The 13,723-nt window shown below is 43.2% G+C and overlaps 1 protein-coding gene across 2 annotated transcripts; it reads left to right on the top strand.

The window, feature by feature from the left end:
* Positions 1-1,373: 1,373 nt before the first annotated feature.
* On the top strand, positions 1,374-13,507 carry LOC125884832 (aspartyl aminopeptidase). 2 transcript variants are annotated; one of them, XM_049570080.1, is made up of 15 exons: positions 1,374-1,484; positions 1,895-1,985; positions 5,835-5,923; positions 6,013-6,126; positions 6,413-6,538; positions 6,843-6,967; positions 7,122-7,206; positions 8,335-8,442; positions 9,138-9,215; positions 9,399-9,479; positions 9,579-9,739; positions 9,855-9,894; positions 9,972-10,073; positions 10,561-10,728; positions 13,187-13,507. In XM_049570080.1, the coding sequence occupies exons 1-15, from the start codon at positions 1,479-1,481 to the stop codon at positions 13,235-13,237; spliced, it is 1,425 nt and encodes a 474-aa protein (XP_049426037.1). In that variant the 5' UTR covers positions 1,374-1,478; the 3' UTR covers positions 13,238-13,507. The 2 variants fall into 2 exon arrangements, with proteins under 2 accessions (XP_049426037.1, XP_049426036.1); XM_049570079.1 differs by lacking the exon at positions 1,374-1,484 and adding an exon at positions 1,490-1,621.
* Positions 13,508-13,723: the final 216 nt, after the last annotated feature.

Here is a 13,723-nt window from a genome sequence, read left to right on the forward strand (position 1 = left end):
AAACCATTTATATATCCAATATTTGTGAGTGCTGAAATTGTTTTAGGCAGGCCAAAGTTAAGTTTCATTGTCTTCCATATTTTTAGTGTAATTTTGGTCCATTCACCCGTATCTATTTCACTTGGGTGGGCTCCAAAGAATGGCAGGGCTTGTAAGGGTCTCTCACATAAACTCTTCTCAACGTTGAGCCAGTGTGTGTATGTCAGGTCCTGAATCCATATTGTTAATGGTCTTAATTGCGCAGCCCAAAAGTAATATCTCAAATTTGGAAGTTTGAGCCCTCCTTTTGCTTTGGATAGCTGCAGTATTTTTAATCTAATTCTTGGCCGTTTTCTTTGCCAGATAAATGTTGAGATTAGCTTGTCTAATTTATCAAATGAGATTTTTGGGATGTCTATAGGTAGCATTTGAAACAGATACAATAATTTAGGTAACACATTCATGCGAACACTTTCAATGCGGCCTAATAGAGATAAGGGCAAAATTGTCCATCGGTCCAGGTCCTTGCTAATGTTTTGGATTAGACTTTTGTAATTAAGATCGTACAGTTTTTCTAATGAAGGTGGTATATGGATACCTAGATATTTAATGCCATCTATTGGCCATTTAAACCCACTCTGCAATTTAATTGTATCTGAGATTTTGCCACCTATATCCATGGCCATTGTTTTATCCACGTTTATCTTGTAGCCCGAGAAGTATCCGTACATAAGGATGAGGTCCTTTAAGTATGGAATTGTTGTTGCAGGTTTTGTGAGGTACAGTAATACGTCATCTGCATACATTGAGATTTTATGCTGTTAAACCCCTTTATGTTGTTGTCATCCCTAATCAACTGTGCTAGCGGTTCAATACTGATATCAAATAATAAGGGAGACAGTGAGCAGCCTTGTCTACAGCCACGTTCTAAGGTGAAACGGTCGTAAAGAAACCCGTCTTGTTTGTCTCGTCTCGTCTCATCTCATTTGTCTCATCTTGTCTTTGTCGTGTTTGTCTCGTTTCGTCTGGTTTGTCTTGTCTCTTCATGTTGTGTCTTGCCTTAAATGTGTAAGTTGTGTTATATGTACAGATCACACATGAACACCAGTGTTGTCAAACTGCTCAAATAAATAATACTGTGACCAAATCCATGTCCATATGTGTGAACACGGTGCTGTTACAGCCATACCCCGTCTCTTCAACATGTTATAGACTCTGTTGATCCTGGAAAACACATTTGATACCCATGGCCATGAGTCATCAGAAACAATAACGACATAAATAAACATAATAAGCAGATTAAAACAAAAGAAACGTTTTCTGAACTCTCTGTGTGGGCCTGAGAGGAATCTAACAGCTGTAATTGCACCGCCTGTCCGCTGGGTGTCGCTGTGGCGCCGTGTCCGTTCAGACACTGACTCCTCCTGTCCCTGCTGGTCCGTGTCCGCCTGTCACCACCGAGCCGCCGCTCCGGAGTCCAGAGTTTGAAAGTGCAATTAATGCAGGTGAGAGCCATAAAAATGATTACTGTGTCCGCGGCATGTGGAGGTGCTGCTCCCTCTCTGAGAGCTGCTTTGACTTTGGCCAGCAGAGGAAGAGGAGCGAAGAAGGAGAGGCACAGAGCTCGAGCTGTCCCCTGCAGGTTAGCTAGCAGCCGTTAGCTAAGCGCCGGTGCGTCCGTTATCGGACACGCTCTGGATTTTGCCATAAAATGTCATTTAATGACACATTTAGGCGGCATGTTATTTGTTACTTTACTGCTTTAACAGTGCTGGGCGGCATTAAGTTGTTTATATGTTTGAGTTATGGAGCAGCAGAGCGAGACAGGCTGAAATCTCGCGAGTAGTGCCCGAAGTAGTAGCTGTTAGCTGTTAGCTGTTAGCTTTCCTCAGCTGTTTCTCTTTTCTTTCTCCAGTGTTTGAGGATGAAGAGCTCCAAAGAGGCCGTGCAGTCCGCAGCCAAAGAGTTCCTGCAGTTTGTCAACAGAGGAGTGTCTCCGTATCACGGTAACGTTTGTGACTTAGTACTCTATTACAACATAAATATGGGCTGTGCTGTGGAAGAAGTACTCGCATACTTTACTGCAGTAAAAGTACTGACACCACTCTGTGACAGTACTCAACTACAAGTTAAAGTCCTGCATTTAGATATACTCAGTAACGTGTACTCACAGTATGGCGCAGGAAGTTGTTTTTCTAGTCACCATCACCAAATCACTGTTTATTTAAAGAAGCAACAGATAGGATTCGTTTGTTTTAGCTTGGCGCCACCTAGCGTCAGTGGTGTTGCGTGGCACTGTGGCAACGACCAAACTGAGCGTGGGGATCAGAGATAATGAATCAAATGTAGGCTGTAAAGCCACCAGTATACCTCTATGTACATGTAGAATGAGAAGGTGTGTGGACACTCTGCTAAATAAATGAGTAAAGAGACCGAGCAACAATTGTCAGATTTATCAGGCTGCCGTAGAATGGCAACCAGGATGTCAGCCGACCAACACTCGCTACCCGCTCCCTGGTTGCGGCGATTTGCGATGCTGGCCAGCTAGGAATGAACTAGCAGCCAGTACAGTCCAGTCCTCTCTGGTCTAGCTAACATTTAGCCGTGTTACTTACTGATCCATTAGAAAGAAAGCTAGCTGGACATGGGTTTTGAAGCCTCTTTGGTCACGGAGCTCCCTCCATCTCTTGAACACCTGACTGAGGTTTACTCTTGTTTTTCCTCTTCTTTTATCACTCTCCTTTTTGCTCTTCTTTGCCCCCTCACACAGAGGAGCTCCTTTTCTTTTGCTAGGCCGTTTTTCACTTGTCTCCAAACTTTGTCCGTCTGCCATTGTGCTCGTGACTCAACTATCTCATGCCAAACTCCTCATAAGGACCAGCTCCAGTCCCTGATTGGCTGACCGACCAGTTTCACAATACATGACGCCTTTCCTGCCGTAAAGCAGATTTTTTTCCGTCTCGTCTCGTCTCGTCTTGTCTTGTCTTCTCATGTCTTGACGTGTCTTGTCTTGGCTTATCTTGTTGTGTTGTGTCTTTACATGTCTTGTCTTGTCTGGTCTGGTCTCGTTTCGTCTGGTATCGTCTCGTCATGTCGTGTTGTGTCTTTACTTGTCTTGACTTGTCTTGTCTGGTTTCGTCTTGTCTCGTCTCATATCGTCTTGTCATGTCATGTTGTGTCGTGTCTTGTCATGTCTTGACGTGTCCTGTCTCGCCTTATCTTGTTGTGTTGTGTCTTTACTCGCCTTGTCTTGTCTGGTCTCATTTCATCTCGTCTCGTTGTGTCATGTCGTGTCGTGTTTTGATGTGTCTTGTTGTGTTGTGTCTTTACTTGTCTTGTCTTGTCTGGTCTTGTCTCGTCTTGTCATGTCGTGTCTTGACATGTCTTGTTGTGTTGTGTCTTTACTTGTCTGGTCTGGTCTGGTCTGGTCTTGTCTGGTTTCGTCTCATCTCGTCATGTCATGTCGTGTCCTGTCTTGACGTGTCTTGTCTCGCCTTATCTTGTTGTGCCTTTACTTGTCTGGTCTGGTCTCATTTCATCTCATCTCATCTTGACGTGTCTTGTTGTGTTGTGTCTTTACTTGTCTGGTCTGGTCTGGTCTCGTCTGAAGCGTTTCCTGCTGTAAAGCAGATTTTTTCCGTGAAATTTCGCCCCGGCGGCAGAAGCTTATTGCAAAGATTGCACAGCCACTAAGTAACCTGTGGAAACGCTGATAGTGTGATTTGACTGTGGACACTACCCTGTGCAGCCCACATTATTCTCATCATGATCTGTTTAGGAAAAGATGCTGTCTGTTGCCTCTTTAACTGGAGTCTGCTGGGTTTGGTGATGGTGATGTTGGGGCTGTTTCTGGTTAAACAATCAGCTCTATCTCTGTAGGGATCCTTTCATAATGTTGTCAGACACTTAGAGTAACAACCTGAGCCTGTCAGTGACAAAAACATTTTTTTTTGTGGATGTAAACTGACGATGCACAATTGCCCCAAGTGGTAACATTGCAGCCGGTTTCGTTGAAGCGGGCTGCAGCGGTCTCACGCAGTCCTGGACCAGTTTGGAACATTTGACACATAAACGGGTTAATAGGTAACAGATTAGATGATCAGGTGTGAAAGGATCCTGGGAAGACTCGGTTGTTCACCACGTTGTGAAAACTGTGTGAGCAAACAGTCAGTTAAAGAACATGTTTCTCAGGCGCAGAATTTAGAGATTTCACCATCATCAAGAGATTCAGAGAAGTCTCTGCATGTAAGGAGCAAGACTGGAAATCAACTGTGAGCGTGTGTGAAGCATCGAGTCTGTGCCTCAGTTTGGTATTTAATATGTGGCGCTTCATTTCAGGGATCCAGTGTCTCCGTTTGATGATGACTCCTGTCACAGTTTGTGCTCGTAGTGTCTTATCGGTTGTTCCAACAAAATGCTTGGACATAAACGCATCACCACAACTTTCCACAGTTTAAACTTCTGCTGACATCATCGCACCCTGCTCAGTTTATACAATGTGAAATCAGCGCTTCAGCAGGTCGTGTTCGATAAGAGAGAGATTTGATATGAAGTTCATCATCAAGTGTGAGAACAAAGAGATGTGTGTGTGTCAGCGTTAAGACGGCGCTGTTCATGTTAACAGGCGACTTTGAGCTCCAGATAAGATAAAGTGTGTGCAGACGGAACAGATGTTTCATAATGTCTGCTACCTTTGCACTTTGACCTCCGCCGCCCCACAGAGCGCATCTTTAACGAGCATGACAGCAGCATGAAGGAAACTGTTAGTGTGCAGGAGCATCAGGTCAGGGATGGACGAAAAACCCTGATGTGTTGTTTTAGGTTGAATTTCTAGGGATTATTTTCAACATTTACAACATTTGTCTTCTTCAGATTTACTGTCAGTGCGCTGCGTAATGAATTTATATTAATATCAGCGATTAAAATGCTGTGCTCATAGAACACTCTGCTGCACATCACATCCAGCGCTTCCTAAACTAACAGCAGCCTCCACCTTTGAGGAGCTGTCGTGCTGCTGTGTGTGCAGCTGCAGCCTGTGAGAGACTTTCCCGAATGTTGCAGCTGCACATGGGCGAAAATAAGAGCTTGTCATTTGAAGCCAGAGTCTGCACAGTTTGTCCGACCAATACCGAGCAGCGTCACTGAATACGGCACACCAACAGACACACAACTGTCAATCATGATGTCAGGAAAACCCTCAACGACCTAAAACAACAGAAACCATCTTTCGGAAAAATTTCTTTGACATGTACTTTGAGTGTACAGCCGGTACTGCAGCCGGCCACCAGGGGGCGATCCAGATGTTTCGGCTTCACTTTCAGGGAGCGGTCATGTCGTCCATCTTTATTTTATTTTATTTATTTGGGATTGTTGCAGCCTGAAATGTCCGAGTTCACATCAGCTTTTCAAAAACATTGCAATGCACGTTGCAAATAAATTGCGGGGGAATTTGAAGATTGTGAATATAGCTGGGACGCTGTTCTTGATTCTTGATTCTTTTCACATGACATCAGAGGAAATGGATTTAATTTATGAGTCCGACTACAACTGGACTTTTAAAATCTATGTAAACATGTTCGTCCGGCTGAAATCGTACCAAACATACATACTGCTTTAAGCTTGCAGCCCTCCCTCAAAGTGCAGCAGCCAGTCAGTCTGAAAATATGGGTATAAGATTAAAATGTGACTGAGGAGATTCAAAGTGAGCATCCTCTGGTGTCAGGTGGCGCCCCAGTCTAGTGTTGAAGCCTCACAGACTCAGCCCTCCAGTCGCTGTAACGAGGTTAAATTCATTTTATCACCACTCAGCCAGCTCCAGTGAGCACAAACTTTTCCTCTCCTCTTCATCCCTGTAGTGGTGGAAGAATGCAAGCGGCGTCTGCTGCAGGCGGGCTTCATCGAGCTGAAGGAGACGGAGCAGTGGGACATCAGGCCGTCCAGCAAGGTCAGTGGAGGTCAACGGTCGTCGAGGGGCGAGAACGGTCACGTGAGCTGAAGTCATGATGTATAACTCCTGTTCTCTGCTCCCTTCAGTACTTTGTGACCAGGAACTTCTCCAGCCTCATCGCCTTCGCTGTAGGCGGACGCTACCTGCCAGGAAACGGCTTCTCCATGATCGGCGCCCACACAGACAGCCCCTGCCTCCGGGTGAGAGCCCGCACACCTCCACCTGTCAGTCCTCATCTTCACCTTCCTCACAGCCCCAGAAAGCAGTCAGGATAGGAGAGAAGACACATATTTACAGTCAGTGTTCATCTTCCCGTCGCAGCACGCCGCGTCCTGTTTGTTACGTTAGTCGCTGAAGAACGGCGGGAAGTGATTGTGTGTGATGCAACAAAGGAAAAATAGAAGTAAATGTTCTGAAATCTGAGAGAAGAGAGTTGAGCATCAAGCACAAGGAGCGCTGTGATGAGATGATGTGTTTGTGTTCCAGGTGAAGCCGAGGTCTAAGAGGACGAAGCAGGGCTGTCTGCAGGTCGGGGTGGAGTGCTACGGCGGTGGCATCTGGAACACCTGGTTCGACCGGGACCTGACCCTCGCTGGCCGCGTCATGGTCAAGGTACCGGGGTTGTTAGCAGTATGTTATTATCAGTATTTTATTTGACCACGAGTATGCTGCTTTCACATCGTGCAAGACTGTTGTGCAAAGCAGCAACCCCTGATCAGGACGCTCAGAGTGACAGTGACGCTCATTCAATGCTCGATATCAAACAGACGTCAGAATGTAAAGTTATCTCGACGCCGTTCTCCAGGCAGCTGCCTCCGTGTCACTCCGACTCACGCAGGGTCTGTGTCTGCGCTCACTCTGCCGCTAAATCTGAGGACCAAAACATCCTCTCTTACTGAATGTTGTCCTCCTCCAGAACGAAGGCCGGCTGGTCCAGAGGCTGTTCCACGTGTCCAGGCCTCTGCTCAGGATCCCTCACCTCGCCATCCACCTGCAGAGAGACGTCAACGACTCCTTCGGCCCCAACAAGGAGAACCACCTGTCAGTGACAACACACTGCAGTTTGTTTCACATGTGTTAGACATGAAATCTTTTTCAGTGAACTCATCTGTGTCTGCTGGGATACATGTTGTCGCTCAGTGTGACCGTGGCGTTTGTGTCAGCTCAGTTAAATGTGTGTGTGTGTGTGTGTCAGCGTGCCCATCATCGCCACCGTGGTCCAGGAGGAGCTGGAGACGGGCTGTGCGTCCTCCGGAGACGCTGCTGCTGCTGCCAACACGGTATTTTTATCATCTATCATTTTATCATTTTTATCTTTTTTTTAAAATTGTAAATGTATTTATTGTCACATTTGTATATTTTTATTGTTTTTATTTATTTTTGTTTAAAGGCTTTACTACATTTTTTATCACTATTACCATTTCTCTATTTTTTAATTTTTATCTTTATTTATTGTAAATATTTTTTACAATTATTTTAATATTTATTATTTTAATTCAGCCTTTTTATTTTTTATTTTAATTTATTTTTTGTTGTCACTATTAAAACTTTTTTTTAATTTTATCTTATTTCTTATTTACATTATTTATTATTATTATTATTTTTATTTTAGTTTTGATTTATTTAAATCACTATTTAAGTCACTTAATTTTTTATTATCGCAGTTACCATGTCTCTATTTTTCATTTTTATCTTTATTTATTGTAAATATTATTTACAATTATTTTGATATTTATTATTTTAATAATTTTTTTTTTATCTTATTTGTTATTTACATTATTTATGTATTTATTGTTATTTTTTATTTTAGTTTTGATTTATTTAAATCACTAAGTCACTTAATTTCTATTATCACAATTACTTTCTCTATATTTTCATTTTTATCTTTATTTTATCTTTATTTATTGTTTTTATTATTTTTTCAATTCTTTTTTAATTCAGCCTTTTTTATTTAATTTTTTTATCACTGTTACAATTTCTCTTTTTATTAAATTTAATCTTATTATTTATATTTTATTTTATTTTTATTTATTTTTGTTTTTATTTCAAATTCTTACTTTCTATTATCACAATTACTTTCTCTGTATTTTCATTTTTATCTTTATTTTATCTTTATTTATTGTAAATATTTTTTATTATTTTTATTTTAATTCTTTTTTAATTCAGCCTTTTTTTATTAAATTTTTTATCACTATTACAATTTCCCTTTTTATTAAATTTTATCTTATTGTTTTTATTTATTTTTGTCTTTATTTCGAAGTCTTAATTTTTATTGTCACTATCTCCATCTCTCCATTTATAGAGGTATTTATTTACATGTGTGTAATGTACTTGTCTGGAGAAGGGCATTAAACTTAGTGATTGATGTGTTCCCTGAAAATGTCCATAAACCAAACCAAATGTTTCAGGCGGAGAAACACCACCCAGCTCTGGTGAAGGTGCTGTGTACAGAGCTGGGCGTCAAGCCTGAAGACCTGCTGGACTTTGAGCTCTGTCTGGCCGACACTCAGCCTGCGGTGAGTCTGCACGTAAACCATTGACTTCCTGTCACCTGTGATAATCCACTGCAGCCCCTGAAGCAGCAGCGATCTGTCTCGACCAGCAGAGTGTTGTATATTAATGAATGATGCAAAAACACAGAGTCCACTTGTGTTTCAATCTTTTATTTAATGAATAACTGTGGAGGATTAGATTTAAAATGTGAAGTTCAAAGTACCATATTTTCCTGTAAAGCGTGATGTTTAAAGCACATTTTTTCACCTCTACATTGTGGGTTTAAAGCAAAATGTTTCACTCTAAAATATAAATTTAATGCAAAATATTTCCCTCTAATCAGTGACATTTAAAGCACAATATTTCACTGTGTAATATGACATTTAATATTGGAATATTTCACTGTAAAGCACAATATTTCCCCCTTAATGTGACATTTAATGCACAATATTACAATTTAAAATATGAAATTCAAAGCCCAATATTTCCCTCTAAAATGTGAAATTAAATGCACAATATTTCTTTTTTAAATGTGAAATCAAATGCACAGTATTTCCCTCTAAAATGTAAAGTTGAAATCACAATATTTTCTTGTAAAATAAAAAAAATCAAATCACAATATTTTACTGTAAAATGTGAAGCTTAAAGTAAATATATTTCCCTCTCAGACAAAGACTTTAACACTGCGTCCTGTTCTTCTTCTCCTCTTCCTCTGCAGGCGTTGGGAGGTGTGTATGAGGAGTTCATTTACTCCCCTCGTCTGGACAACCTCCACAGCTGCTACTGCGCCCTGCAGGTCAGACTGCACCTTTCTCTTTGTTCATCAGAGCTTTCGTCTGTTTTCTTGTTTTTATTCAAACTCTCAGCAGCAGTGTGACACATCTGAAACGTTTGTAGTCGCTCTTAGCTTGACGTTTCAGAGTGAGGTTCTTTTCACGCTCTCACTTCCTCCTTCCTGTCGCACTCTGTCGTCTCTCAGGGGCTGATGGAGTCGTGCTCTGGAGACTCTCTGGCCAGAGATCCCAACGTGCGCATGATCACGCTGTACGACAACGAAGAGGTGACGAAACACTGGAAATAAACACCTGTATGTTCTTTGTCTGAGTTCCTGTGACATCGTGTTTGTGTGTGTGTGTGTGTGTGTGTGTGTGTCCTGTAGGTGGGGTCAGAGAGCGCTCAGGGAGCTCAGTCCAACCTGACAGAGCTCATCCTCAGCCGCCTCGCCTCCTCCCCCTCCAACCTCACCGCCTTCCAGCAGGCTGCGCCGCTGTCCTTCATGATCAGCGCTGACATGGCGCACGCCGTGCACCCAAACTACCAGTCAGTGCCCACACACACACACACACACACACACACACACACACACACACACACAGTATCTGTTTTGTGTGTTTTCCAATTTTACAATCAAACGTATTGATTTCCCTTCTCTCAGGGAGAAGCACGAGGAGAACCACCGTCCTTCTTTCCACAAGGTGAAAACATGAGTTCATTTATCCACTCGTTTAAAAACGACAAAACACAAACACACAATATATTGTTTGTCTTTCAGGGCCCGGTGTTAAAGTTCAACAGCAACCAGCGCTACGCCACCACAGCTGTCACCGCCTCCGTGGTCAGAGAGGTCGCCAGCAGGGTCGGCGTGCCTCTGCAGGTACAGTGTGTGTGTGTGTGTGTGTGTGTGTGTGTGTGTGTGTGTGTGTGTGTGTGTGTGTGTCTTGAGTCACTCGGCAGCGAGCACAGATCTCCTAGCAACGTGGCGAGCCACTCCAGGACGACGGCGAGAGGGAGAGGGAAGAATCCATGTGTGAAATAAAGACACGGACGAAAACAAGAGCAGTCAATCAAGTGTGATTATAAACAGAGGTGGAAATACATTTCTGTTTCCACGGCTGCGGAGGAGTCACGAAACAGATTGCCTCGCCGCCGCTGATAAGCTCAGCTGAGGTTTAATAACGGAGCAGCTCCAGCAAGTTACTGTGGAGTTTAACTTCCTGCAGATAGTCTCAGTCATGTGGCGGCAGATTGAAGTTCATGTGCTCGCATGTGTTGTTGGGAAGCTGTCAGGGTGTGAACGCTGCAGTTCCTCCTAATGGCCACTAGGAGGCACACACACTGACCTGTGACCCCTCCCCCTGCAGGACGTGATGGTGCGTAACGACAGCCCCTGTGGAACCACCATCGGCCCCATCCTGGCCGCCCGCCTCGGCGTCCCCGTGGTGGACATCGGCGCTCCGCAGCTGTCCATGCACTCCATCAGGGAGATGTGCTGCACCTCCAGCGTCCTGCAGAGCACCACCCTCTTCAAGGTAACGCACACGTCTCGTCTTTGTTCGGTCAAATGAAAACAAAACTCCTCCGAATCGACCAAAGAGTTGAATCAACACCTCTGACAGAGCGTCTGACACAATAACCACATTTTTGATTTTAAAGTCTCTGTAACGACAGGATTTGCTGTTTCTCCTGTTTTATTTCATCATAAACTGAATATATTTTGACTTTCGATCCAAAACTATTCATCACCGTCGGCTCCGGGAACTTTTTTTTGTATCTTTTAATATTTTCTACGTTAATCATTTAAGAAATACGCAGGTAAACATGGGTCATTTTAAAGATAGTGTCGCTGTTATTCCTTCAGCTTTTAGCCCTCACACAGCTGTTTTTCTAGCGGATTTTCAGCTCCTAAACGTGGGTGTTTTTAGGTGACCTGTCACTATTCTTCCAGCTTCTTTTTACCCTTGAGACGTTGTTGTTTTTAAGCAACCCATAGCTGTTTTTCCAGCCTCTAAACATGGGTAATTTTTAGGGACCGGTCGCTGTATTTCCAGCAGCTTGTTAGCCCTTAAATGAGCCTTTTTTTTTTTTTTTTGGTAGGAACCCTTGGCAGTTTATCCAGCCCCCAAATGTGGGATAATTTTTAGGGAACTTTCGCTGGTTTTCCAGCGTCTTTTTACCACTTAAACATTGTTGTTTTTTTTTCCCGCAACCTATGGCAGTTTTTCCAGCGACTTTACAAACTCCAAACGTGTGTAATTTTTAGGGAACTGTTGCTATTTTTCCAGCATCTTTTTACCCCTTCAACATGTTTATTTTTAGCAACCAACAGCCGTTTATCCAGCGGCTTTTCAGTCCCCTAACGTGTGCATGTTTTAGTAACCTTTCATTGTTTTTCTAGCAGGTTTTTATATCTTAGACATTGGGTGTTTTAGCAACCCATGGCAGTTTTTCCAGTGACTTTAAAGTCCCTAAAATTAGGTCCTTTTTAGGGACTAGTTGATGTTTTTGCAGCAGCTTTTTAGCCCTTACATGAGGGGTTATTTTTGCAACCGGAGGCTATTTTTCAGGCGGCTTTTCAGCCCCCAAACCTGGGTAATTTTTTAGGAAACTGTAACTGTTTTTCCAGCATATTTTTACCCATTAAACACGGGGGTTTCTTATTAACCCCTGGCAATTTTCCAGGGATTTTTCAGCCCCCTAAATGTGGGTAATTTTTAGGGAACTGTCACTATTCTTCCGGCGTCTTTTTACCCCTTTAACATAGGGTTGGTTGTTTTTTTCACCAACTCATGGCTGTTTTTCGTGCAGCTTTCTAGCCCCCAAACCCAGGTAAATTTAGGGACCAGTTGCTGTTTTTCTTATCATTTTTCTGCCATTGTTTTTCCAGCAGATTTTTATCCCTTAAACATTGGGGGTTTTTGCAACCCACGGCTGTTAGTCCAGCAGCTTTTCAGCCCTCAAACCCAGGTCATTGTTAGGGACCAGTCGCTGTTTTACCTGCGGCTTTTCAGCCCCCAACGTGTTTTTAGTTACCTGACACTGTTTTTCCAGCAGCTTCTAATCCCTTACATTAGGTTTTTTTTTTTTTTTTTTTTTTTGCAAACTAAGGCTGTGTTTCCAGCGGCTTTTCAGCCCCTAAACTTGGGTAATTTGTAGGCGACAGCCGCTGGTTTTCCTGCAGCTTTGTAGCCCTTACATTAGGTTTTTTTTTATAGCAACCCATGGCAGTTTTTCCAGCGGCTTTTCACCCTCCAAAACTGGGTAATTTTTAGGGACCGGTTGCTGTTTTTCCTGTCGTCATTTTTCCAGCAGATTTTTATCCCTTAAACATTGGGGGTTGTAGCAACCCATGGCAGTTTGTCCAGCAGCTTTTCAGCCCCGAAACTTGGGTAATTTGTAGGGAATGGTCACTGTTTTTCCAGCAGCTTTTTCGGCACCGTACAAACATCAAGTGATTGTTTTGTTACTGAGACATCACTGCATTTCCACCGGAGGTTGTGCCCTCAAAGCTGGATTTGTAAAGCCCAAACAACGTCTTTTTTCAAACCATTATTTAATGTTTTTGTTCCTAAACTGAACTGCACGTTCACCACAGCGTTTGCTGATCGACAGCGACTGCTAGATTCAAACATATTTCTTTAAATGGTTCCTGCAGATGTCTGAGGAAGGAAATGATCAGTGTGTTTGTTATTCCTCAAGTGTTTCCTGACACTTTTGCATCACACGTTTTCTGCAGATGGAAATTGTTGTCACATCTCGTCAGGTCTCTGTGAGTGATTCACAGATTAAATACTGAGTGTGAATTTCTCCTGATGACACTCGACTTCTTTGGTGTTTGATTTCATTCATATGGTTTCATTCTCTCGCCCCTGAAGTTATTTTCTGTTTTCTTTCCCTTTCTCTCATGTGTGTGTGTGTGTGTGTGTGTGTGTGTGTGTATGTGTGTGTGTTTAAACGCTGCTCCTGCTTCCTGTCTGCTTCCTCCTGCAGGGCTTCTTCGAGTTGTTCCCCACAGTGAGGAGCGCGCTGGTCGTCGACTAGAGCCGCGACGAAGCGGAACTGATGGAGACAAAGGGCGTCACTGTCAACATGTGATGACCTCACACACATGACGCAGAGACAACATCAGAGCATGTGTCAGTTCGGACACACGCTCATGTTGAGAATGACAGACTGAACTCGAGGACGTTGCACTGACGGGCCGCAGGGCGCTGTGATCCTCCTCCCAATAAATAGAATCACATAAACAAGCACTTGTTGATCTTTGTATGAAATTGTTTAGAAAATAATAAAACATTTAAATCTCTCTCAGCTGTGTCTCCTCCTTCTGTCTGTTGATCAGTGACGGTTTCCTCCTGCAGGAGAAGCTGCTGTAATTTAATTCCACCTCCTCAGTCTTAGTGAAACGCAGTCAGATGTGCGGCGCTGCCAAGTGTCTGGACGGGTATTTGGCAGAGAGACGGACCTCTGATCCACGTCATGATGCAGCGAGCGAGCCAGGAGGCCGGACACGGGAACTCCTCCACA

Source organism: Epinephelus fuscoguttatus, linkage group LG24 (genome assembly GCF_011397635.1).
Source record: "Epinephelus fuscoguttatus linkage group LG24, E.fuscoguttatus.final_Chr_v1".
Taxonomy (NCBI): Eukaryota; Metazoa; Chordata; class Actinopteri; order Perciformes; family Serranidae; genus Epinephelus; species Epinephelus fuscoguttatus.

Excerpts from the sequence above, each read along its gene's own strand:
- LOC125884832 (XM_049570079.1), top strand. The coding sequence starts at position 1,520 with ATGTGGAGGTGCTGCTCCCTCTCTGAGAGCTGCTTTGACTTTGGCCAG. Across the intron at positions 6,539-6,842 it reads CTGGCCGCGTCATGGTCAAG|AACGAAGGCCGGCTGGTCCA; the intron begins GTACCGGGGTTG and ends GTCCTCCTCCAG. Across the intron at positions 9,216-9,398 it reads GCTGCTACTGCGCCCTGCAG|GGGCTGATGGAGTCGTGCTC; the intron begins GTCAGACTGCAC and ends GTCGTCTCTCAG.